This window comes from Bombina bombina, chromosome 6, assembly GCF_027579735.1.
Source record: "Bombina bombina isolate aBomBom1 chromosome 6, aBomBom1.pri, whole genome shotgun sequence".
Classification (NCBI taxonomy): domain Eukaryota; kingdom Metazoa; phylum Chordata; class Amphibia; order Anura; family Bombinatoridae; genus Bombina; species Bombina bombina.
This window is the reverse complement of record NC_069504.1, coordinates 1,149,555,304-1,149,582,437: the sequence shown is the minus strand read 5'-3', so window position 1 is coordinate 1,149,582,437 and position 27,134 is coordinate 1,149,555,304. Positions and strand designations below refer to the sequence as shown.

General features: G+C 41.4%; 1 protein-coding gene across 1 annotated transcript in view; it reads left to right on the top strand.

Moving 5' to 3' along the window:
- PYROXD1 (pyridine nucleotide-disulphide oxidoreductase domain 1) overlaps positions 1-18,714 on the top strand; it is a 63,745-nt gene extending 45,031 nt beyond the window's left edge. The window contains exons 9-12 of the mRNA XM_053719130.1: positions 383-495; positions 587-709; positions 2,594-2,731; positions 18,321-18,714. Coding sequence (XP_053575105.1) covers positions 383-495; positions 587-709; positions 2,594-2,731; positions 18,321-18,569 — 623 coding nt within the window. The 3' untranslated portion in view covers positions 18,570-18,714. The remainder of the gene's footprint in view (positions 1-382; positions 496-586; positions 710-2,593; positions 2,732-18,320) is intronic.
- The last annotated feature ends 8,420 nt before the right edge of the window (positions 18,715-27,134 follow it).

Genomic DNA, 27,134 nt, shown 5'->3' with positions numbered 1-27,134 from the left:
AATGACTGGGGTGGGAAGGAAGGGAGGTGATATTTAACAGCTTTGCTGTGGTGCTCTTTGCTACCTCCTGCTGGGCAGGAGTGATATTCCCAATAGTAATTAGATGATCCGTGGACTCATCGTGTCAAAAAAGAAATACATTTATCAGGTAAGCATAAATTTTCTTTTTTGTTCCTGAGACAGTAAACTAAGCTAACTGTCACGGTATAAAACCAAGCACAAGACTACTGACCAGCATTATTCTGGTGTTTTGTAGTTAAGTCCATAAGTAACAGGAAATTTTTTTTTTTTTTTTTTTTTTTTCTTGAGTGATATTTTTTTTAATTAACCCGCAAGTGACATTATTTTTATCACACCTTCCGCCTCTCTGTTTTACCAACAGCTCAGTGGCCTGTGTATGTGGAATTAACCAATGGTAAAATCTACGGCTGCGATTTTCTGGTTAGTGCTACGGGTGTGGTCCCCAATGTTGATCCGTTCATCTGCGGTAATAATGTAAGACATTCCCTGTTGTACTCATTGTGATTTATCCTTCTGCCTGCTTGGTTCTATGTTACCTGCTGTGCTAACTGCATCTTGTTTGTAGTTTGATTTAGCAGATGATGGGGGTTTGAAGGTAGATGAGCAAATGCGCACATCACTGCCGCACATCTTCGCAGCCGGTGACATTTGCACTGCATCCTGGGAGATCAGCCCACTGTGGCAGCAGGTATTGTGCCCAGGACAATGGTTATTTGTCAATTGCGGTTATTACAGTAACCAGGTAACCATACATGATCCCTTTGCTACTGTACCTAGGAGGGTGGTGCCGTAATAATAAAATGGCTTAATACTATACCCAGGGCAGATGTGATGCAAGATCCATACCATGAGCACTTTATTACCGCAGCGCTGAGTTGATGCAACCTTTGTTATGGTGCGTAAGGCAGTGTTGTGGTTTAAGCCTGTAATGGTCCCTTTATTACTGTACCCAGTGTAAGGGTTATGTTATAATAGTGTAATGATCCATGGCAGGGGTCAGGCTGTAACCATATAAAACCCCTTTATTACCATACTCCGAGCAAAGCTGTGGGTTGTGGTGCAGTATTAATGTAATGATTCCTGTAATTCTGTGCCCAGGGGGAGGTTGATGCCGTAACCATATAATGACACCTTTATTACCGTACCCAGGGGGAGGTTGATGCCGTAACCATATAATGACACCTTTTATTACCATACCCAGGGGGAGGTTGATGCCGTAACCATATAATGACACCTTTATTACCATACCCAGGGGAAGAATGATGCCGTAACCATATAATGACACCTTTATTACCATACCCAGGGGGAGGTTGATGCCGTAACCATATAATGACACCTTTATTACCATACCCAGGAGGAGGTTGATGCCGTAACCATATAATGACACCTTTATTACCATACCCAGGGGAAGGTTGATGCCGTAACCATATAATGACACCTTTATTACCATACCCAGGAGGAGGTTGATGCCATAACCATATAATGACACCTTTATTACCGTACCCAGGGGGAGGTTGATGCCGTAACCATATAATGACACCTTTATTACCATACCCAGGGGGAGGTTGATGACGTAACCATATAATGACACCTTTATTACCATACCCAGAGGGAGGTTGATGACGTAACCATATAATGACACCTTTATTACCGTACCCAGGGGGAGGTTGATGCCGTAACCATATAATGACACCTTTATTACCGTAACCAGGGGGAGGTTGATGCCGTAACCATATAATGACACCTTTATTACCATACCCAGGGGGAGGTTGATGACGTAACCATATAATGACACCTTTATTACCATACCCAAGGGGAGGTTGATGACGTAACCATATAATGACACCTTTATTACCATACCCAGGGGGAGGTTGATGCTGTAACCATATAATGACACCTTTATTACCGTACCCAGGGGGAGGTTGATGCTGTAACCATATAATGACACCTTTATTACCGTACCCAGGGGGAGGTTGATGCCGTAACCATATAATGACACCTTTATTACCGTACCCAGGAGGAGGTTGATGCCGTAACCATATAATGACACCTTTATTACCATACCCAGGGGGAGGTTGATGACGTAACCATATAATGACACCTTTATTACCATACCCAGGGGGAGGTTGATGCCGTAACCATATAATGACACCTTTATTACCATACCCAGGGGGAGGTTGATGCCGTAACCATATAATGACACCTTTATTACCATACCCAGGGGGAGGTTGATGACGTAACCATATAATGACACCTTTATTACCATACCCAGGGGGAGGTTGATGCCGTAACCATATAATGACACCTTTATTACCATACCCAGGGGGAGGTTGATGCCGTAACCATATAATGACACCTTTATTACCATACCCAGGGGGAGGTTGATGCCGTAACCATATAATGACACCTTTATTACCATACCCAGGGGAAGAATGATGCCGTAACCATATAATGACACCTTTATTACCATACCCAGGGGGAGGTTGATGCCGTAACCATATAATGAACCCAAAAGTGGCAAACCTGTATTATTATATTGTTATACCTTACTAGCTATGATGCTTTGTTTCAGATGCGGTTGTGGACCCAGGCGCGGCAGATGGGGTGGTACGCGGCCAAGTGTATCGCAGCTGAGGTCCAAGGGGAAGCCATTGAGTTGGATTTCTGCTTTGAACTTTTTGCTCACGTCACTAAATTCTTCAATTATAAAGTAAGAATACAGACTTATTGCACTTGCTGTATTAATTTATTTATAGCAGCAGAATTGGTAATCACTACAGACATATTCTATTGTACACCTTCTGTTAAAGGGACACTAAACCCTAATGGTTTCTTTCATGGTTCAGATAAAGCAGCAACTTTCAAATTTACTCCTATTATCATTTTATAGTTGTTCTCTTGCTATCTTTATTTGAAAAGCAGAAATGTAAGGTAAGGAGTCGGCCCATATTTGGTTCAGCACCTGGGTAGCATTTGCTGATTGTTGGCTACATTTAGATACCAATCAGAAATTGCTACCCAGGTGCTGAACCAACAATGGGCCGGCTCCTTACCTTACATTTCTGCTTTTCAAATAAAGATAGCAAGAGAACGAATAAAGATTGATAATAGGAGTAAATAAGTTGATTAAAATTGCTGCTCTCTCTGAATCATGAAAGAAAAAAATTGGGTTTAGTGTCCCTTTAAGTATTGCACAAAACATCCAAAAATAAACTCTTTACCCCAGAGACTTTAACCCTTCCTGGTGTGGCTTGGATCTGCTATAGAATATATATGGGTAATGATAATATAATACATTTGATAGGGCGATTTAACCCCTTAATGACCAGCGGCATGCCCTGTAAGTTATAACAAATAGTAAATGCCCTCAGCACCAATGTTCATATAAACTTCTCCTTTATTAGGAAATCATTAAAAGATAAAACGTGACGTTTCGGGAGGGCAAACACCCTTCATCTACAGATCATTGTCACTAATGCGCATATACAGGAAGTCACCTGTGCACAAAAGAAGCCTCACGCCTAAGCTTCTACCGCCACCCTGTGGCTAAAACAGTACATTACATTGTCTAACATTTTATATTCAAATTGAATGATATATTCTTTACTTGATCACTCAGATCAGGATTTAGAGTTAAACTGGGTAACTTTTATTCTATTGACACCCTGTAAGTTGCTGGTCTTTCTATGGGGGTGAATGTGTAGCCTGGTATCCTCTTGTTATATATAAAATATATACAGTAAATATATAAATGCTACAGGATAACACAGTGCGACTATAACGCTGAGTATGTGTAATGTATTTAAATCTTTATATCCTCGCAACCTCTTTTTGTTTTTTCAATTAGAAAAGTATTTACTGGATAATGATTTTTTTCTATATGACATTAGATTATAAGATATGTAACTTATTGGCGCGTCATTCTTTTTTTTTTTCCTGAAATATTTTTTTATTGAGGTTTTGCGATAAGGAATAACATACAATGGTAACAATCATTATGCAATAAACATTGTTGTATATAAAACAAAAAATAAAAAGAGACAGAACAATGTATAACAACAAATAGGCTTCTCAAACCTCCATCTTCTGGATACAATAGCTTAATTGGTTGGTTAGTTGGACCGCCCCTTATGGGCCTTTTAAGCACGAGGAACTAAGAAGGCATATGGTAACCAAATTGTTAGCCACGTATGGGCTTTCAAATAGCCAATAACAATCAGCGGGTAAGCACCGGATTAGAGTGATATACATTTAACCAAAGAGGGGGATTAGCAACTAACTATAGGATAATCAGTGTAATCTATGGTCCCTAAGGATCTCTGCCACACTTGCAAAACTAAGGGTATATTACAATTAAAGAGGGACGCTGCACACAAATAGATTCATGCTTGTACGGACTGTATACCTATGTTAAGATCAAGAACCTCATGTATTAATAAATGTATAAAGTAAAACTGGGCTAGAATTATAGATTAAGGTTAACTAACAAATGCCACTTCCGTGCAGACTATGCTAAGCGTACAGAGAACTAGATACCAACAATGCAGCTCTTTTACAAGATAGACGTGAAGATTAGAGCTATATATTATCTGAATGTGTATTAGAGAGGATAGTGCCTTGTGCTATACATTGGCTAAATCACATAGACTTCTGAAGTGTTGAGAAAGGGGATAGGATTGTGTTGCTTATGCCGGGCTTGCTCCTTAATCTTGCATATGCAGGGATCATAGACTTATAGCTTAATATAAATAATCTCAAACATATGGATGCAAATGGAGTAACAAAACTGTATAAGTCTTTCAAACTATAAGATCTTCATTTAAGCAAAAGTGGAAGGTGTCTAATAGCGATACAGCCCTTTTAAGTGAAAATAAAGTCTGTTGCATCTAAGCACACAGCTATTGACCATAAACACATAAGTCTGAAATCAAATACCTGAGCACTGGGGAGATTTAGAGTCTATGAGAGCATGGGATAGCTTGTAAGTTTAGTTCATAGGGATGTGTATACCATGGTTTCTTATGGTAGAGGGAATACACTGAGTGTATTTGGCCACTGTTGCTGGATGCAGATAAGGGAGAGGAGTTGGGATAGGAGGTGAATGTAAATTCAAAAAGTTTTGGGAGATCTAAACAAGTAACAAAGTCCCCCCCCCTAGTAGCTCCCAATCTTTTGTAACTCTCTATAGTTTAGTGCTATAACCCTGCTCACAGAATTTACTTTGTGTGCTAAAGTAAATGTGATGTTGCAACAGAGGGGTATACTCGTATATCCAACTAAAGAGTAACTACAAGCTGTAATAGCCCTTTTCTGTGATTTCTGAGTAGAGAGACTCAATGTATAGTTAGCTCTAAAGGTACAGATTATTTATGTAACATTAACGTATTTCGTCGGACAGGTTATATATATAAGGAACACAGAGTAAGTAGGGTGAATCGAACTAATAACCAGGACTCTCAATAAAACATCAGACTAAACTGTCATCCTTGACAGAGGAAGAGCTATAAGGAAAAATGAGACAAACCACATATATGGGTTTAAATATTACATAGTGTCCAGAATAGTGTGACTGTCTATGAGAAGACCTTGGTGATAATTCCTCTATCTGAGCAGAGTGAGTAGCAGCCAGTAATTTAACTCCATAACTAGATATGAAACCAAAGAGTCAACTTTTTCTTACGGCAATCTGCAAAGTATATTGAGACTGCCCATGTCGGGGTAAGTTTACCCAATCCCTCTTCAGGTGTGACTGAACTTACTACTGTCATGATAAGGGCTCAATATGGAGAATCTGAAAAAAGGGTGCCGTCGAGAGCGCTCCTCGAGGCAAATCTGAGCCGCTAGAGATGAAGATTGCAGGTGAGTATAAAAGATCAGTGTCGCATCTGATCCTGCTAGTGAGGGACCCACAGGAAAAATTAGGTCTCCGGTCATCACCGGAGCCCTAGTTGACACAATACGGCACATCAGGTGTTTGATCACATCCACCCCCGCATTAAGCCGCTTCTCCTCAGGTGTTTTCTCAATCCCTAGAGAAATATTGACAAATGCGTCTTCCGAGCCTCCACTTATTTGGTACAGGGTATTAACTTCAAGCAGTTCCACGGGCGGTATCTCCCGCAGAGCAGGAGTAAGCAGAGTAGACACAGCCACACTGAGAGGAGGCTGTGAGCAGTTATGCTGAAAGTCATGTTCAATTGCGATCGCCATTTGTAAATCCATAGACGGCTCCACGCGAGGGCGAACTCTCGTGGTAGACATTAGGTACTCAAAATTGTTGTCCATTTTCTGGGCTAGCGCAACCAGGAGGGCCTGTATTTCATTATGCGATATCACATCCACATTGACAAGTGGTTGTACCCCCTCTTATTAGCAGTGAAATGGCTCTGCTTTACCCAGCAGGGGGAGGGGGGTATGCTGATGGTAGAAGGCAGCTGCCGTGCCTGTCCAGACAGCTTAAAAGACGGTTCCTTAATTACAGACTGCACAACATATATATCAGTTGGATCAGCTTTGCTTCCTACATCCAATTCCACATGAAAGACTCCTGATTTTCCAATTGGAAAGTGAATAATTAGTATACCAACTAAATAAGGCCTAGAGCTTCTGAGTTTCATGTCTGGACATGGCGGCTGCTAGGACACGCCCCCGGCACGTCATTCTTAATGTTAAGTACCGTTTTCAACACTTAATAGCTACAAAAATAGTCACTTTTTACTTTACATTTTCACCATTTCCAGCTACTGCCAAATATGAAAGAAATGCGTTCAGGCAATGCAAGTTACGAACACCTGAAAAACACTGAACAGGACTCTCTTTGAATGTATAATATATTATATTTATATTATATGTGACCATTTAATATAGAAATTATAAAACTCCAACGCCATTAAGAATAATTACACTAGCTAAGCTGGAGGTGGAGCTGCGTGAACACGCATGCATGCACGCACGTGGACGCTACAACGTGGTCAGCTTGATTTGTTGCAGCTGAGGTTGCTTTTCTTCATGCGGCTGAATCCTTGGCGTGGGGGACCGAACGCCTGGAGCCTGACAGAGCAGGGAATAGCCCACGGGGTTTCTCATCAACCTGCTTCATTTCCACACAGCGAGTCTTCATTCACGCTGAGTGTGCTGAGCTTTGATGCAGCACTTTTTAAAAGCTTCCACTGGAACAAGGAAGAATCCTGGCCAATCTAAAGGGTATGAGGCATTTTAAACCTAAAAAGACCACCATGTAAGCGGATAATATATTTCAGAACAACTTCTTGCTGTGAGTCATATACAAGAAGAAGACTAAGTCCTGTGGTTTGGTGATCCAGTCTGAGAGTGGGGGGTGCATGTTGATTTTGTTTTTTCCTCTGTATCATGAAGTATTGATTGCTTATAATCTTATGTAGACCCTCATATGCTGTTTTATGCTTAATCTTAGTGAAGACCCCAACACAGGTGAAGTTTTGCTGACACTCTGGAATTTTGTTATCTGGGAAATCATTGCAAGCTTGGTAAACTAGTCTGGGAGTGTGGGATACACTTATATTCCTCGTACAGTATATAGTGAGTTGGGAACCCTGAAGGCTTATTTAGGTACCCACATTTGCTGCCTATCCTGGCTAAAACCCAGTGAAGACACCCATTCACTCACAGAGTTCTTTCCATTTTGACTATTACATTTTAGACTCTTTAGTCATGGAAAAGGGAACAAACCAAGACAAAAGCTGTTGCTAATTAACGTTTCTTCAATAAGAGACTCTTCTATGTCCGATAACTTAATTTGGGTTTGAGATTCACACTGATTTTTGCTGCTTATTGTATACAAGCATAGAAAATTTATTTTCCAGTACTGTTTAAATGCTTACATCCGTTTCCCTACTCTTTTTGGGGACAAGTCACATTCACCTATGATAGGGGAATGTTTATTAAGGGCAGCAGAGCATGCACTGTGGACAAGGAGAATCTGGCTCAGTGATGGTGGTGTATGTGTTTTAACTTTACTCCCGGCGGCTGTGATAATACGTTTAGCCGATCGGGGGTTTCATGTGGTTACGCCCACGATGGGCGGAGTTAGATTCGGCGGCAGTTCCTATTGCTCGCCTTTTTTTTTCTGGCCTGGTGTCACTTCCTGTGTTCCGCATTGGAAATCAGCTGCGTCACTGATTAAGCAGCGTTGCGGTTACGGACCGTAATTGTTAAAACATTGAGTCCAAATCAACTAGAAGTCACATTCTTCGTTAGTAGGCAGGCAGGTAAGCACCTCAGCAGGACTAAGCTGAGGTGTAGAGTTGCCTGAGGTGTTATTTTGGGGGTCATTGTTTATTTCAAATGACAGAAAAATAAAGCAGTTATTTTTTTATTTTTTTTCCGTTTAAAATTTAAAGAGACAGTAACAATTTTTTTGGGGGGAGGGTATTTTCTAAATAAAAATATCAATTTTGTCTGTTTATTAGTGAATAAAGATGGACCAAGAAACCCTGCAAGATGTTACATGTTCTTTATGTTTTGATGCTAATGTAGAACCACCAATCCCTTTCTGTTCCTCATGTTATTGAGAGAACTTTACATTACAGGGATAGACTTTTTCCTGAGCGGATACTGTTCAGGAGTCTTCTGACAATGCTCAAGATATGCCGCAGCTTTCTCCTCATATGTTCCAAAATATAGCGTTTATACAGCCAGTGCCCTGTGCTTCCTCTATTACTCCACCTGGAGTTACCTTGCAAGACATCGCTTCCATAATGTCATCAGCGGTATCTGATGCGTTGTTTCCTTTACCATGCTGCAGGGAAAGCGCAAGAGGAAATGTAATCAATCTGCGAATAAGGTTGCTGACACAGTAGTGGCTATTCCAAATGTTTCTTCCCAGAAACCTGAAGAGGAAGATACTCCGGTAGCATCTGAGGGTGAAATCTCAGACTCAGACAGTGTAATACATTTAACTGATACTGAAGTTGTTTCTTTCAGGTTTAAGCTTGAACACCTCCGTTTGTTACTTAAGGAGGTTTTAGCTACCCTGGACGACTCCGACACTACCGTCGTAGTCAATCCTAAGAAGTCTAGTAAACTAAACAAGTATTTTGACGTGCCATCCATGGTGGAGGTATTTCCTGTACCAGATAGGGCTACAGAGATTATTGCTAAGGAATGGGAGAGACCGGGTATTCCTTTTTCTCCATCCCCTATATTTAAAAAGATGTTTCCTATAGCAGACTCTATCAAGGAGTCTTGGCAGATGGTACCTAAAATGGAAGGGGCAATTTCCACGCTAGCCAAGAGAACAACTATTCCCATAGAGGATAGTTGTTCCTTTAAGGATCCTATAGATAAGAAGTTAGATGGGTTGCTCAAGAAAATGTATGTACACCAGGGTTTACAATGGCAACCTGCGGTTTGTATTGCTACTGTCACTAGTGCGGCAGCATACTGGTTTGATGTGTTGTCAGATTCTATTCTAAGAAATCCAGGATAGGATAAGGGCCCTTAAGTTGGCTATCTGCGTTATCACTGATGCTTCCCTTCAGATTATTAAGCTAGGAGCTAAGATTTCTGGTTTTGCCGTACTGGTCCGCAGAGCTTTATGGTTAAAATCTTGGTCTGCGGATGTGTCATCTAAGTCTAAACTTTTGGCAATTTCTTACAAGGGAAAGACCTTGTTTGGGCCGGGCTTGACGGAGATAATTTCTGACATTACAGGAGGAAAGGGCCATTTCCTCCCTCAGGATAAGCGAAATAAACAAAAGGGACGTCAGAGTAATATTTGTTCCTTTCTAAATTTCAAGGGAATAACTTCCTCTCCCTCTTCCAAGCAGGAGTAGTCCAAGCCTTCCTGAAAGCCCAATCAGTCTTGGAACAAGGGAAAACAATCCAAAAAGCCTGCTATTGAATCAAAAGCAGCATGAAGGGCCTGCCCCCGATCCAGTACCGGATCTTGTGGGGGGCAGACTTTCCTTCTTCACTCAGGCTTGGGTTCGAGATGTTCAGGATCCTTGGGCGGTGGACATGTCCCAGGGATACAAACTAGAGTTCAAGACCTTTCCTCCCAGGGGCAGGTTTCTGCTCTCAAGATTATCTGTAGAACAGACAAAAAGAGAGGCGTTCTTACACTGTGTTCGGGACCTCTCCGACCTGGGAGTGATAGTTCCTTTTCCGATGCAGGAACAGGGTCTGGGGTTCTATTCCAATCTGTTCATGGTTCCCAAAAAGGAGGGAACCTTCAGACCAATTTTAAATCTCAAGAATCTAAACAAATTCCTCAAAGTGCCATCCTTCAAAATGGAAACTATTTGTTCCATTCTTCCTTTGGTCCAAGAGGGTCAATTTATGACAACGGTAGATTTAAAGGACGCGTACCTGCATGTTCCCATCCACAGGGACCATCACAAGTTTCTAAGGTTTGCATTTCTAGACAAAACGCTTCCAATTTGTGGCTCTTCCATTCGGCCTTGCCACAGCTCCCAGAATTTTCTCAAAGGTTCTGGGATCCCTGTTGGCGATGCTCCGATTGCGGGGCATTGCAGTGGCGCCTTATCTGAACGACATTCTGGTTCAGGCGCCATCCTTTCATCAAGCAAGATCTCACACGGAAATGTTGTTATCTTTCCTGCGATCTCACGGTTGGAAGGTAAATTTGGAAAAGAGTTCCTTAGTTCCAAATACAAGGGTCATTTTCTTGGGAACCATAATAGATTCCTTATCAATGAAAATTTTTCTGACAGAAGTCAGGAAATCAAAGATTTCTCTTGTTAAGTGTATCCAGTCCACGGATCATCCATTACTTGTGGGATATTCTCCTTCCCAACAGGAAGTTGCAAGAGGATCACCCACAGCAGAGCTGTTATATAGCTCCTCCCCTAACTGCCATATCCAGTCATTCTCTTGCAAGCTCTCAACATAGCTGGAGGTAGTAAGAGGAAAGTGGTAAAATATAGTTAGTTTTTTCTTCAATCAAAAGTTTATTGTTTTTAAATGGTACCGGAGTGTACTATTTTATCTCAGGCAGCATTTAGAAGAAGAATTTGCCTGCGTTTTTCTATGATCTTAGCAGAAGTAACTAAGATCCACTGCTATTCTCACATATGTCTGAGGAGTGAGGTAACTTCAGAGGGAGAATGGCGTGCAGGGTATCCTGCAATAAGGTATGTGCAGTTAAGTTTTTCTAGGGATGGAATTTGCTAGAAAATGCTGCTGATACCGGATTAATGTAAGTTAAAGCCTAAATACAGTGATTTAATAGCGACTAGTATCAGGCTTGCTATCAGAGGTATATACTCTGATTAATGTGCAATATAAAACGTTTGCTGGCATGTTTAATCATTTTTATATATGCTTTGGTGATAAAACTTATTGGGGCCTAGTTTTTTCCACATGGCTGGCTTTATTTTTGCCTAGAAACAGTTTCCTGAGGCTTTCCACTGTTATAGTATAAAAGTTACAGTTGGTGCAGTTAAAATTACAAACTGTGACATTCAGCTTCCCTCAGCAGTCCCCTGCATGCTATAGGACATCTCTGAAGGGCTCAAAAGGCTTCAAAAGTAGGAGCTGTGGCAGTTGTTATGACTGTTTAAAAAACATATTTTTCGTTTTGTTAATCTGTTTTTTGTATTAAGGGGTTAATCATCCATTTGCAAGTGGGTGCAATGCTCTGCTAACTTGTTACATACACTGTAAAAATTTCGTTAGTTTAACTGCCTTTTTTCACTGTTATTTCAAATTTTGGCAAAATTTGTTTCTCTTAAAGGCACAGTAACGTTTTTTTATATTGCTTGTTAACTTGATTTAAAGTGTTTTCCAAGCTTGCTGGTCTCATTGCTAGTCTGTATAAACATGTCTGACATAGAGGAAACCCCATAGGAGAATGTGTACTAAATGTATTGATTTCACTTTAAACAATAAAGATCAGCTGTTATCTTTAAAAGAATTATCACCAGAGGATTCTGACGAGGGGGAAGTTATGCCGACTAACTCTCCCCACGTGTCAGATCCTTTGACTCCCGCTCAAGGGACTCACGCTAAAATGGCGCCAAGTACATCAAAGACGCCCATAGCGATTACTTTACAAGACATGGCGGCGATCATGGATAATACCCTGTCAGCGGTATTAGCCAGACTGCCTGAATATAGAGGCAAGCGCGATAGCTCTGGGGTTAGACGTAATACAGAGCGTGCGGATGTTTTAAGGCCCATGTCTGATACTGCGTCACAATATGCAGAAGCTGAGGAAGGAGAGCCTCCGGGTGTTGCTTGGAGAGGTTTTAGCTGCTCTGAATGAATGTGACACAATTGCAGTGCCAGAGAAATTGTGTAGACTGGATAAATACTATGCAGTGCCGGTGTGTACTGACGTTTTTCCTATACCTAAAAGGTTTACAGAAATTATTAATAAGGAGTGGGACAGACCCGGTGTGCCGTTTTTCCCCCCCCCTCCCATTTTTAGAAAGATGTTTCCAATAGACGCCACCACACAGGACCTATGGCAGACGGTCCCTAAGGTGGAGGGAGCAGTATCTACTTTAGCAAAGCGTACCACTATCCCTGTCGAGGACAGTTGTGCTTTTTCAGATCCAATGGATAAAAAATTAGAAGGTTACCTTAAGAAAATATTTATTCAACAAGGTTTTATCCTGCAGCCCCTTGCATGCATTGCACCTGTCACTGCTGCTGCGGCGTTCTGGTTTGAGTCTCTGGAAGGGGCCTTTCAGACAGCTACTCCATTGACTGAAATAAACTAACGGCTAAGAATTCTGGATTCGCCATCCAGGCGCATAGGGCGCTATGGCTTAAATCCTGGTCAGCTGACGTGACTTCAAAGTCTAAATTACTTAACATTCCTTTCAAGGGGCAGACCCTATTCAGGCCTGGTTTGAAGGAAATTATTGCTGACATTACTGGAGGAAAGGGTCACACCCTTCCTCAGGACAGGGCCAAATCAAGGGCCAAACAGTCTAATTTTCGTGCCTTTCGAAACTACAAGGCAAGTGCAGCATCAACTTCCTCTGCTTCAAAACAAGAGGGAACTTTTGCTCAATCCAAGCCGGCCTGGAAATCTAACCAGGCTTGGAACAAAGGCAAGCAGGCCAGAAAGCCTGCTGCTGCCTCTAAAACAGCATGAAGGAACGACCCCCTATCCGGTAACGGATCTAGTAGGGGGCAGACTTTCTCTCTTCGCCCAGGTGTGGGCAAGAGATGTTCAGGATCCCTGGGCGTTGGAGATCATATCTCAGGGATATCTTCTGGACTTCAAAGCTTCCCCCCCACAAGGGAGATTTCACCTTTCGAGGTTATCTGTAAACCAGATAAAGAAAGAGGCATTCTTACGCTGTGTGCAAGACCTCCTAGTAATGGGAGTGATCCATCCTGTTCCACAGACGGTACAGGGACAGGGATTTTATTCAAATCTGTTTGTGGTTCCCAAAAAAGAGGGAACCTTCAGACCAATTTTGGATCTAAAGATCTTAAACAAGTTCCTCAGAGTTCCATCATTCAAAATGGAAACTATTCGGACCATCCTACCTATGATCCAGGAGGGTCAGTTCATGACCACAGTGGATTTGAAGGATGCTTACCTTCACATACCGATTCACAAAGACCATCATCGGGTCCTAAGGTTTGCCTTTCTAGACAGGCATTACCAGTTTGGGGCTCTTCCCTTCGGGTTAGCTACAGCCCCAAGAATTTTTACAAAGGTTCTGGGGTCCCTTCTGGCGGTCCTAAGACCACGGGGCATATCAGTGGCCCCTTATCTAGACGACATCCTGATACAGGCGTCAAATTTCCAAATTGCCAAATCTCATACGCACATAGTATTGGCATTTCTGAGGTCGCATGGGTGGAAAGTGAACGAGGAAAAGAGTTCTCTATCACCCCTCACAAGAGTGTCCTTCCTAGGAACTCTGATAGATTCTGTAGAAATGAAAATTTACCTGACGGAGTCCAGGTTATCAAAGCTTCTAAATTCCTGCCGTGTTCTTCATTCCATTCCGCGCCCGTCAGTGGCTCAGTGCATGGAAGTGATTGGCTTAATGGTAGCGGCGATGGACATAGTGCCATTTGCGCGCCTACATCTCAGACCACTGCAATTATGCGTGCTAAGTCAGTGGAATGGGGATTACACAGATTTGTCCCCTCTACTAAATCTGGATCAAGAGACCAGAGATTCTCTTCTCTGGTGGCTATCTCGGGTCCATCTGTCCAAGGATATGACCTTTCACAGGCCAGATTGGACAATTGTAACAACAGATGCCAGCCTTCTAGGTTGGGGTGCAGTCTGGAATTCCCTGAAGGCTCATCGATCGTGGACTCAGGAGGAGAAACTCCTCCCAATAAATATTCTGGAGTTAAGAGCAATATTCAATGCTCTTCTAGCTTGGCCTCAGTTAGCAACACTGAGGTTCATCAGATTTCAGTCGGACAACATCACGACTGTGGCTTACATCAATCATCAAGGGGGGACCAGAAGCTCCCTAGCGATGTTAGAAGTATCCAAGATAATTCACTGGGCGGAGACTCACTCCTGCCACCTATCAGCGATCCATATCCCAGGTGTAGAGAACTGGGAGGCGGATTTTCTAAGTCGTCAGACTTTTCATCCGGGGGAGTGGGAACTCCATCCGGAGGTGTTTGCTCAATTGGTTCATCGTTGGGGCAAACCAGAACTGGATCTCATGGCGTCTCGCCAGAACGCCAAGCTTCCTTGTTACCGATCCAGGTCCAGGGACCCAGAAGCGACGCTGATAGATGCTCTAGCAGCGCCTTGGTTCTTCAACCTGGCTTATGTGTTTCCACCGTTTCCTCTGCTCCCTCGACTGATTGCCAAAATCAAACAGGAGAGAGCATCAGTGATCTTGATAGCGCCTGCGTGGCCACGCAGGACCTGGTATGCAGACCTAGTGGACATGTCATCCTTTCCACCTTGGACTCTGCCTTTGAGACAGGACCTTCTAATACAAGGTCCTTTCAATCATCCAAATCTAATTTCTCTGAGGCTGACTGCCTGGAGATTGAACGCTTGATATTATCAAAGCGTGGCTTCTCAGAGTCAGTCATTGATACCTTGAAGAGAATGTTTTATACCCATATTCACCTATAGCTATCCTTCATTGTAATCTTAAAACTATTCCTAGATCAGTTAAAAACCTAAGCTTGGTATACAATTTACTCTTAGCCTGGCATAAGATATGTATAAAAATGGGCCTTACATATCTCTAACCATCCGATTACTACGGGAAATCCTGAATTTACTCATGGAATTTACACAAAAGTTTTCCAAAAATGGGCCTGCTTGGGGCTCTTTATATTAGCACAATTTGTAGATTTCAATTTAAAAATATTCAATTTTTTCTCTGACCTGAAAGAAGAGTATCTTTTAGATAATAAGGACTTCTTTGCCTATTTGCAGATAAGACATATTTTTAAAGGGACATAATACTCATATGATAAATCACTTGAAACTGATGCAGTATAACTGTAAAAAGCTGACAAAAAATATCACCTGAGCATCTCTATGTTAAAAAGGAAGATATTTTACCTCACAATTTCTTCAGCTCAGCAGAGTAAGTCCTGTGTAAAAAGTTATACTCAGCTGCTGCCCAGCTTCAGGTAAAAAAAAAATATGAAGAAATGAACAGCAGCCAATCAGCAGTGCTGAGGTCATGAATTCTTTTACTGTGATCTCATGAGATTTCATAGTAAACTTCCTTAAACTGAATAGGGAAATAATGAGTGTGCACGAAGCTCTCTCCCTTAGCTGTCCCGGGACAGACATACTGATTTGCTGCTTAAAGTTCTTTGCAATGGGGTTTGAATACTTAGGACATTTTGAGGTAAAAAAATCTTTCTTTTTTACATAGAGCATCACTTTCAAGTGTTTCAACACTTGAGTATCATGGCCCTTTAATATCACTACCCTACATGGGTGGAATTGGACTTGGGTAAAACTAGGTTTTTGGATTAAATTAGTTCATAATGGATTTTCTTCTATCTCTACCTGGTACACAACTTTATTGGGACTTAGAGGAGATGAAAATTAAATTTATATTTTCAACAAGTGGCAACATCTACTTGTAAACTCTCATATTCATGATATAAAGCATTCTATTAATAGTGTGCGTGAAACTACATTATCGTCTTCCTGAAGGGAATCACATCTCAAACTCGTATACATGACCTATTACACTCCGTATAAGGGACATAAATGGTACAAATGCCCTAAATGTCAACTATTAGGAGCTGACCTAATGCACATGCTGTGGGAATGCCCTAAGATAAAACAACTGTGGCTTAAGGTAGAATACTGGATCAATACGGTCTTAAAGATATCCCCTTTTACTTTTTCCAAGTATAATATAGTCCTTCTCTCCCCCTATAATATAGATTTGCCCAATAATAAACTCATTAACTCCTTCATTTTGTCCATAAGAAGCCTCATCTTCCACAAATGGAAAGATAAGCAATACCTAAATTTACAGAAATAATGAGTTTTATAAAAAAAGCAATGTATTATCAAACAGAGAGACACAGATACCAATTTAGAACCACAAGTCTGGTCTTTTTTTGGAAAATGGTCAACTTTCATTAAATCACTTTCTAAGGAAGAAATAGACATTGTTATATTTCCATTTAGAAACACAGACTTGATCCTACTTGTAATATGGCAGGATCAATAGGCTGAATGACAAAGGGAGAGAGAGGGGGAACTACTGCTATTATTAGTATCATTTTCTTTCCCCCTTGTTTTTTGTTTTGTTGTCTGTCCTTCTGGGGTAGGGTTTAAAAAGAGTAAACCCAGAGAGTACAATTATTAGTCTTATTTCAACACAGATATTGAGATACTAGAAATCAGCTCTGTTGACAGTTGTATATGTTTGGTCTTAATATTCTCTCTGGAACACATATCAAACATATAAAACTGTCAATACAGATGATTCGTAGTATCTCAATATAGTATCTCTATATGTTCCCCTTTTTGCTTTATGAATCCTGTTGATTGATAAATAAAAGAACTTAAATTACACTACATAAGCTCTTGTAGGGCTGTTCGTTCATTCATCTAATAGTGTTTATGCCACCTGGGCCCTGTTCTAGGGCAGCTAAATAAAAGAGACTGAGTTTTGTCACCTTTTGTATATAACTGTTTCTCGTGTCTCTGCACAGAGCTCCTACCCCAGACTACAGTACAGACTTCTCACTTTAATGTCCTTCATTCTCCCTCCCTCAGGTTAGAGATCAGATTTGTAACTTTAGAAACCTTTTATTTCTTCTGGAGTTTTTACAGGAGGGGCAGATACAGTAGGATCATATATAGTACAGGAACCTCCCACCGCTTACTGGTCACACTCAGGGCAGTGATTAAGGTCTTGCAAGGATGAGTCATAACCAACTTCAGCACCTTTATCTCACACTTGTCCTTAAATTCTGTCTATTTGCGCCAACCAACGGCTGCAGTTAGTCGCACATGAGTTAATATAAAGCATTTCCAGTTCTCTTTAGCTTTCGCCATGGTAAATGAGGACAGGTTTTTCATTATTCATATATTTTAGTTCAGCCTGCAGTAGGCACAGGAAGGCTTGTCTTGTCCCGTGAGAATCATGTCATTCTCAGGACAAGGCCCACACTGAAATTTAGATTAGCCAGAGCTGGCAGCTTTTCTTGACAGTGTTGGGGGTTATACAGCTTCCTGACACTCATACAGGTCGCCACCAGCAGACTTGCCATGATTGTCAGGTGTCTGATAAAATTAACTATTAATGTGAAAAGACTTAATTGTGGATTTACAGCAAGGAAGGTCAAGGGGTGTCTGTTCTGTCTTTGTTGGAATCCTAACTCAAATGAAAGTTTATAGTTAAAATACTGTTTTGAATTCAGTATCTCTGTAACCTGTTGTCACAAAGGTGTTGTCGGCTCCACAATATTCTGTCCACCTCTTCTCGATTGTTCTGAAAGATTTAAAGTTGCTTTGATTTGGGGGGAAAAGACTCTAACATATCCAAATTAGAGAATATTCCCACAGTCTAGTGCTGCACCAGCAAACATCTAAATAACCCTGTTAATAAATCCCCTGGTAAAAAAAAATATTTGTCTGGTTAAATATACAAAAAGTATAAACTTAATTTGAGGCCAGTGTTTTCCATATTTCTGCTTTTTGGTGCTGGGAGTTTTAAGTAGATCTTTGTTTAATCCCTTGGCTGCTGAAGAGGATGTATTGCAGCTCTCTTTGGCACTCGGGGTTGTAGCTATCAGATAGATAAACCTAAACAACCTGAGTGAAAGACGCGTTTGCCAGTAACCCTTCTACTTACGTCTTTCAGGTCATTTTGTTGGGCAAGTACAATGCTCAGGGTCTTGGGAATGACCACGAACTGATGCTGAGGTGTACAAGAGGGCTGGAATATGTGAAAGTCGTAATGCAGAACGGACGGATGATGGGAGCCATATTGATTGGAGAGACAGACTTGGAAGAAACGTTTGAAAACTTAATCTTAAATCAAATGGATCTCTCAGCTTATGGAGAAGACCTGTTGGATCCCAATATTGATATTGAAGATTACTTTGATTAAAAACCTTTAACATGACAAACTATAGAGAAAAAAGTGAAATATTTTATTTTAATAATTTAATTTGTCTAAAGGTATTGATTAGCCACCAGTGTGAATATTATGGTGGTAAGTCACATTGTAAATAAATATACATAACCATCTTGAATGTGTCAGTGCACAGGATGAATTTGTACACCAGGAATGATTTCACACTATCTGATTATGTAAACTCAAACAGTACTTTTATTATTTTATTATACTTTATTTATGAAGCGCCAACATATTCTGTACCGCTGTCCATGGGTACAATTCATTTAAATAAAACAATAATATAAAACTTGTAAGAGACAAGACAACATTTTACAAACACATACAGGAGGAATTGAGGGCCCTATTCCCGTGGGAACTTACAATCTAGCAGGGTAGGAGGTTGAGAAACAGGAGGTGAGGACTGCAAGATTGAGAAAGATGTTTATGCAGAGTTGTATGAGGGAAGTGAAATTAAATTATTACTGAGTTGGGTGGGCTGCTTCGCTGAACAGAAAAGTCTTCAGGGAGCATTTAAGGAAGAAAGATTAGGGCAAAGCCTGACAGCACGAGGGAGAGAGTTCCAGAGGGTAGGTGCAGTTCTGAGCATAATATAACACACAGATTCAAACACTTCTTATCAGTGGAAGGAAAGGATAGAGGGCGCCACATGGTGCAGATCATAAAAATAGATAAAAGCAACAATTGGATCACAAGAATCCTACTCACACAGTATAAGGCACCAATGTGCAGTATTCGCAGTCCGGAACCACACGTCGTCCGGTAGACCTCTTTTGAAGTGTGTCGTCAGATGGGATTCCTCGTCTCGCCAGGGAGAGTCCAGGGATATCCAAGGAGGTATAATGGGAGCAAATCAGTGTCCAAAATAGCTCACACCAAAGATCCAAAAAGTTCCAAATGGATGGTAATACAATATAATTGGCCTGGGCCAAAATGATGCAGCAGGTAGAGAGTTAAAAAGTAAGATAAAATGTATTCCAAATTAAAAACAGCAACGCGTTTCTCAGTGTTAAACACTGTTTCATCAGGCTATACAAACATACTCTCAACTGCCATATTTAAAATAAACAAGAACCAATCATTAATCGGAACAAAATCCACACCCTAATTGGGGTATACCATTATACACATAATAAGGTGAACAGCAGTTTTTATTTATAACATTGTTTTGATTAAAACTATATAAAATTCTATAAAATCTGCAGAACCTATTGTAATATGCTATATAAGCAATCATTTTCCAAAGACAACAAAATATGATATCTTATTAGAGACATAAAGTAATTCTAGTGTGTTATCATTTGCAACCCTGGCTTAGTCTAATAGTGGTATGAACTGTTAATAGTAACAGCCTTTTATTAGTAACAACTTTTTATTACATTTAATTTTGAGCATACCAATATTTTTTATTATTGATAAAGTAGTTACATATATTACTCCTTTACTGGTTTGGGGAATATAAAGAAATAATAATTAAAATGTTTATTAGTTTAGAGGGCGACTATAATAGACGCTTCATGTTTCCATAGTAACCCTCCTGTTTCAATCTCGAAACAGGTTTGATGACAGAGAGGGGGGGGTGTGGTTAAAGTCACGCCCAAAACCTCTAGACCAGTCAGGCCAAATTTATAATTACCTATTGAAGTGATATCTATAGATTGTAGACCACATCACTCGCGCTGTTTAGAAAGATCAGTTAAGATTAACATAGCAACATGACACGGCGTCTGAGCTGATCGCGTGAATGTTAGCCAAGGGGTGTGTGGATTACGATACAGGGGTGTGTATGAGTGGGCCAATCAGAGTGGCCGGAAAAATCAAAGATCCAATCAAGTGGATAGATGAAAGCAAAGAGGGTGGACAATGTGACGTACACCCGTGTAATGGGGGCGTGAATGTGGATGGACAAAAGTGAGGATTGACAGTCAATCTATTAGTGGGGCCTGTCGGTAAATGAATGATGAGGGGAGCGGAACACACTAAGTCCATTCCTAACATCATAGTACATGGGCAAGTGGCATAAAAGCGGTTAATAACATCTCGTGATATGTGCTTACAAAATAATTCGATCAAATAATAGAGTCTATGAATTAACATATTAAAATAAATGGATGATTAATAATACCTTAAGGGTATATAAATATAAAGGAAATGATTTTTATAGTGCTGTGAATTAATATTAAAAATGGCCAATATGGTGAAGATGCTAATGTCCGTGATGTGACTACATGCATATGAATTCTGCATGCAGTAAGTGTAATCATATGGGCTGACATTCAGTGCTAAGTAAGGGCAATCTCATATAAGGTAGGTGTAGTATGTATACAGCCGTGACCTGCAACAAATAACCATCATATAATATATTGGATATATGACTGAGAACTGGGAACCTAATATCTAATTCTTGAAAGGGAGGGGGTTGTAGTAGGTATATAGGGTTAGTACTTCTTAAAGGGACATTATTAAATGTTTTTGGCTACCGGTATTATAACATTATATAATCAGACCTAAAAATTGAGCCTTAAAATTGAATAAGAATAAGCAATTAAACATAAAATGTAATAAAATTAGAATTGGTATATATCTGCCTAGAAACAGTGGAGGTCTTGGGATCCCCCTACTGAGGGAATACCAAAGAGCTATCTCCCTCCAGAGGATTGTGGAATGGTGCAGGAACTCCAATAACAAGAGGTGGATACAACTGGACAATGAGATCCTCAAACGTGGAAATGTGGGATCTCTTGCGTGGGTCTCGGCGGGGAAGCGACCGGACCCAGTTATAACACACCCCATGATAGCTGATACTCTCAAAGCCTGGGATAAAATACTGGCTGAGGGCAAGTATGTGTCCACCCTTGAATCACCAAATATCCCGATAAGGGAAAACCCAGATCTGGGCATGGAAATTAAACCACATACTCAGGGGAGCTCCTATAAACTGGCAGACATAACCATTTCCAATATCTTACAACAAGGCAAACTTAAACCACAGGCCGAGTTGGAGGAATGGGATAGGACCATATTTACATCATGGTTCAGAGTTGCACAGATGGCTCACTATCTTGAAACACGCAAGGAAAAAGGAGCGCTGAGTAGAGACATAACTCTATTTGAACTACTGTGCACTCTACAACAAACACCCACCTCATATCGCGACTCTACAAAATCTTACTGACAAAGGGAGGATCCTCACTCCCATCATACACCACTACCTGGCAGACCGAGTTCGAAATAGAGATCTCACCCAAAGAGTGGACGAAGATCTTTGAGAGAACCAAAAGGGCCTCTATATCCGCGAAAATACAAGAAATGCATTATAAATACCTTAGCAGGTGGTACTTAACCCCTCAAAGGCTACACAAAATCTATCCTCACTCAAGTGGGGAGTGCTGGAGAGGCTGTGGAGAGGAGGGATCTCTCCAGCATATCTGGTGGACGTGTCCACACATACGACCTTTCTGGGAGGAGGTGCTGGGAGAAATGAGCAAAATTCTGAATGTTATACTTCCCCCAAAACCAACATACTTAATCTACCACGAGCTACCTAAGATCACGAGGGCAGATAAATACTCATTGCTCATTCTGATGCTAAATGGAGCAAAAGCGCTCATCCCAGCTTACTGGAAAAGCCCACAAGTCCCTAGCGTTCAGGAGTGGAGAGCTAGAGTGGGGGATCTACTAAGATTGGAACGCTACCACTACCTAAAAACCGGTAAACTAACTACACACGAGATGATGGTACTAACATGGGAAGGTAGGGGATTGTAGATTTCTAGCCCCCAGAGGTAACCCGCGCTGACTCACATCTGCTAGCTGAACCCAGTAGACCTCCCTCCCCCCTTCCCCCCCCCCTTTTTTTTTTTTTTTTCTCTTCTCTCTCCTTCTCCACCCCCCCTTTACCCCCCTCTCTTTCTCCCCACTACCACTTCTTCACCCCTGCACTCATCTGAGTGCAATCATCAGGATTTCAGATATACCCAGCTCTGTGTAAAATTTCTGCTGGGAATCTTCAGTGACATTAAAACGAGAATACCTGATGTATAAATTGTTAGTATATAACTTGTTTGTATTGCTGGATGTTTTGTTTTTTCTTTTTTCTTTTATTTATTTTTAGCAGCTCACTTTAATTAGTGAGAGAACAAGCTCAAAATCAATGGACCAAAGTAATACACTCGCTGACAAGAGTGATACCTTCAATAAAAATACTCAAAGACTGCCACCCTTCACCCTAACCCCAAATGACCACAGCAGAATGTAATGACTTTCGGGGAGGGTTGGAACTTTCACAACATATTTTAAATCTGTTTATATTGATCTGGCATAACCACTTTGTACTGTTCAACTCTGTATAACTCATATCAATGAATAAAGCTTGTTTGAAAAGGAAAAAAAAAAAAAATTAGAATTGGTAATAAATTCCTTAAAGGGACAAATAAGAAGCTACCAGTGTTATAACATTATATGAACAGGATTGGATATCGGATGACCACTAAACGTGAAAAATAATATATTTCTTAAAGGGACATAAATAATATACAATAAGTGTGACCAATATTACTGGTCTTAGTAATACAATATGGATTGTAACTATGCCAATAGGCAATTCGTGATGAGTGATAGAAGAAAGCAAAAGAAATGGAAGGACATATGTGCTATATAAAGAGTAATATATTAGGAGAAGGTAGGTATATTCATACCAGTTAGTGCCTTAATTAATTATGTGCAGGCCTATATATATAGAAGAAGAGGGTTTAGAAAGCAGCTAGATCCATGTTTAGGTTAAGACCATAGGGAAAGAGTGTCCTAAGCTTATAAATCCAAAACGTTTCCCTCTGTCTCAACCTATTGAATCTATTATACAGATGGGAATGAGGAATCATCTCAATTGGACAAATGTTAAATGTATTGGTGGTTCGTTTATGTATATTGTTACAATGTCTAGGAACACTATGATGTTGGTACTTGTTTTTAATGTTCCTTAGATGTTCGTTCCATCTATTCCTGACTACCCTACATGTGCGACCCACATATTGGATCCCACACAGTTTACAGGTTAATAAATAAATGACGTAAATTGAGGTGCATGTTATAAATTGGTGGATATTGTATGATTTCTTAGTGACACTGGATGTTAAAGTTTTACTACCAAATGAGATATATTTACACATATTACAGTTTTTCAAAGAACATTTCCCTATTCCATTCTTTTTGGTTATTGCATGTGCATTTATTCCTGTACTACGTTTATGGACAACCACCTTACTAGGTGCTAAAACGCTTTTGAGTGTCGGAGCTCGTCTAAAAACACATTTGGGTTCAGGATCTACCAGTTTTCCTAAGATTGGATCTTTTTTTACTATACTCCAATGTTTTTTGATGATGCGTTTGATTTTGGTATGATTAACATTAAATTGAGTAATAAACAAAGGATTGGAATAATCGGCTGATAAGGTATTTGCCTTATTATTCCTCGGTTTATGTGTAAAGTATAGATTTCTATTGTCAAGTTTTGCTCGTTCAGGACTTCGCTTTTAGGACTTCGCTTTGTTGTTCGAAATCCTCAATATAACTACAGTTCCTGCGTATCCTCTTGAACTGCCCATATGGAATGTTATTAAGCCAAGAGTTGTAGTGATTACTCGTATAGTTAAGATAACTATTACAGTCAACTGTTTTGAAATGTGTGGTAGTAATGATTTTGCAAGATTGAGAAAGATGTTTAGGCAGAGTTGGATGAGGGAAGTGAAATTAAATTATTACTGAGTTGGGTGGGCTGCTTCGCTGAACAGAAAAGTCTTCAGGGAGCATTTAAGGAAGAAAGATTAGGGCAAAGCCTGACAGCACGAGGGAGAGAGTTCCAGAGGGCAGGTGCAGTTCTGAGCATAATATAACACACAGATTCAAACACTTCTTATCAGTGTTCAGATAAAATGATGTACGAATTATCCGGTACTATGTGCTTCACATGTTATGTGCTGGGAGAAGGGCTGTGCTAGTCTGTTGTATAGGACAGAAGTAACGGCCGTGCAGTGTCCAGGTGATCTCCCATCCTTCTGTGTTGTGTGCTGTGAGAAGGGCTGTGTTTGTTGTATAGGACAGAAGTAACGGCTGTGCAGTGTCCAGGTGATCTCCCATCCTTCTGTGTTATGTGCTGTGAGAAGGGCTGTGCTAGTCTGTTGTATAGGACAGAAGTAACGGCTGTGCAGTGTCCAGGTGATCTCCCATCCTTCTGTGTTACGTGCTGGCAGAAGGGCTGTGCTAGTCTGTTGTATAGGACAGAAGTAACGGCTGTTTAGTGTCCAAGTGATCTCCTATCCTTCTGTGTTGTGTGTTGGGAGAAGGGCTGTGCTAGTCTGTTGTATAGGACAGAAGTAATGACTGTGCAGTGTCCAGGTGATCTCCCATCCTTCTGTGTTATGTGCTGGGAGAAGGGCTGTGCTAGTCTGTTGTATAGGACAGAAGTAACGGCCGTGCAGTGTCCAGGTGATCTCCCATCCTTCTGTGTTGTGTGCTGTGAGAAGGGCTGTGTTTGTTGTATAGGACAGAAGTAACGGCTGTGCAGTGTCCAGGTGATCTCCCACCCTTCTGTGTTATGTGCTGTGAGAAGGGCTGTGCTAGTCTGTTGTATAGGACAGAAGTAACGGCTGTGCAGTGTCCAGGTGATCTCCCATCCTTCTGTGTTATGTGCTGGGAGAAGGGCTGTGCTAGTCTGTTGTATAGGACAGAAGTAACGGCTGTGCAGTGTCCAGGTGATCTCCCATCCTTCTGTGTTACGTGCTGGCAGAAGGGCTGTGCTAGTCTGTTGTATAGGACAGAAGTAACGGCTGTTTAGTGTCCAAGTGATCTCCTATCCTTCTGTGTTGTGTGTTGGGAGAAGGGCTGTGCTAGTCTGTTGTATAGGACAGAAGTAATGACTGTGCAGTGTCCAGGTGATCTCCCATCCTTCTGTGTTATGTGCTGGGAGAAGGGCTGTGCTAGTCTGTTGTATAGGACAGAAGTAACGACTGTTTAGTGTCCAAATGATCTCCCATCCTTCTGTGTTGTGTGCTTGGAGAAGGGCTGTGCTAGTCTGTTGTATAAAACAGAAGTAATGACTGTGCAGTGTCCAGGTGATCTCCCATCTTTCTGTGTTATGTGCTGGGAGAAGGGCTGTGCTAGTCTGTTGTATAGGACAGAAGTAACGGCTGTGCAGTGTCCAGGTGATCTTCCATCCTGTGTTATGTGCTGGGAGAAGGGCTGTGCTAGTCTGTTGTATAGGACAAAAGTAACGGCTATTTAGTGTCCAGGTGATCTCCCATCCTTCTGTGTTATGTGCTGGGAGAAGGGCTGTGCTAGTCTGTTGTATAGGACAGAAGTAACAGCTGTGCAGTGTCCAGGTGATCTCCCATCCTTCTGTATTATGTGCTGGGAGAAGGGCTATGCTAGTCTGTTGTACAGGACAGAAGTAACGGCTGTGCAGTGTCCAGGTGATCTCCCATCCTTCTGTGTTGTGTGCTGGGAGAAGCGCTGTGCTAGTCTGTTGCATAGGACAGAAGTAACGGCTGTGCAGTGTCCAGGTGATCTCCTATCCTGTGTTATGTGCTGGGAGAAGGGCTGTGCTAGTCTGTTGTATAGGACAGAAGTAACGGCTGTGCAGTGTCCAGGTGATCTCCTATCCTTCTGTGTTATGTGCTGGGAGAAGGGCTGTGCTAGTCTGTTGTATAGGACAGAAGTAATGACTGTGCAGTGTCCAGGTGATCTCCCATCCTTCTATGTTGTTATGTGCTGCAGAAGGGCTGTGCTAGTCTGTTATATAGGACAGAAGTAACGGCTGTGCAGTGTCCAGGTGATCTCCCATCCTTCTGTGTTATGTGCTGGGAGAAGGGCTGTGCTAGTCTGTTGTATAGGACAGAAGTAACGGCTGTGCAGTGTCCAGGCGATCTCCCATCCTGTGTTATGTGCTGGGAAAAGGGCTGTGCTAGTCTGTTGTATAGGACAGAAGTAATGGCTGTGCAGCGTCCAGGTGATCTCCCATCCTTCTGTGTTATGTGCTGGGAGAAGGGCTGTGCTAGTCTGTTGTATAGGACAGAAGTAACGACTGCAGTGTCCAGGTGATCTCCCATTCTTCTGTGTTATGTGCTGGGAGAAGGGCTGTGCTAGTCTGTTGTATAGGACAGAAGTAACGGCTATTTAGTGTCCAGGTGATCTCCCATCTTTCTGTGTTATGTGCTGGGAGAAGCGCTGTGCTAGTCTGTTGTATAGGACAGAAGTAATGACTGTGCAGTGTCCAGGTGATCTCCCATCCTTCTGTGTTGTTATGTGCTGGGAGAAGGGCTGTGCTAGTCTGTTGTATAGGACAGAAGTAACGACTGCAGTGTCCAGGTGATCTCCCATCCTTCTGTGTTGTTATGTGCTGGGAGAAGGGCTGTGCTAGTCTGTTGTATAGGACAGAAGTAACGGCTGTTTAGTGTCCAGGTGATCTCCCATCCTTCTGTGTTATGTGCTGGGAGAAGGGCTGTGCTAGTCTGTTGTATAGGACAGAAGTAACGGCTGTGCAGT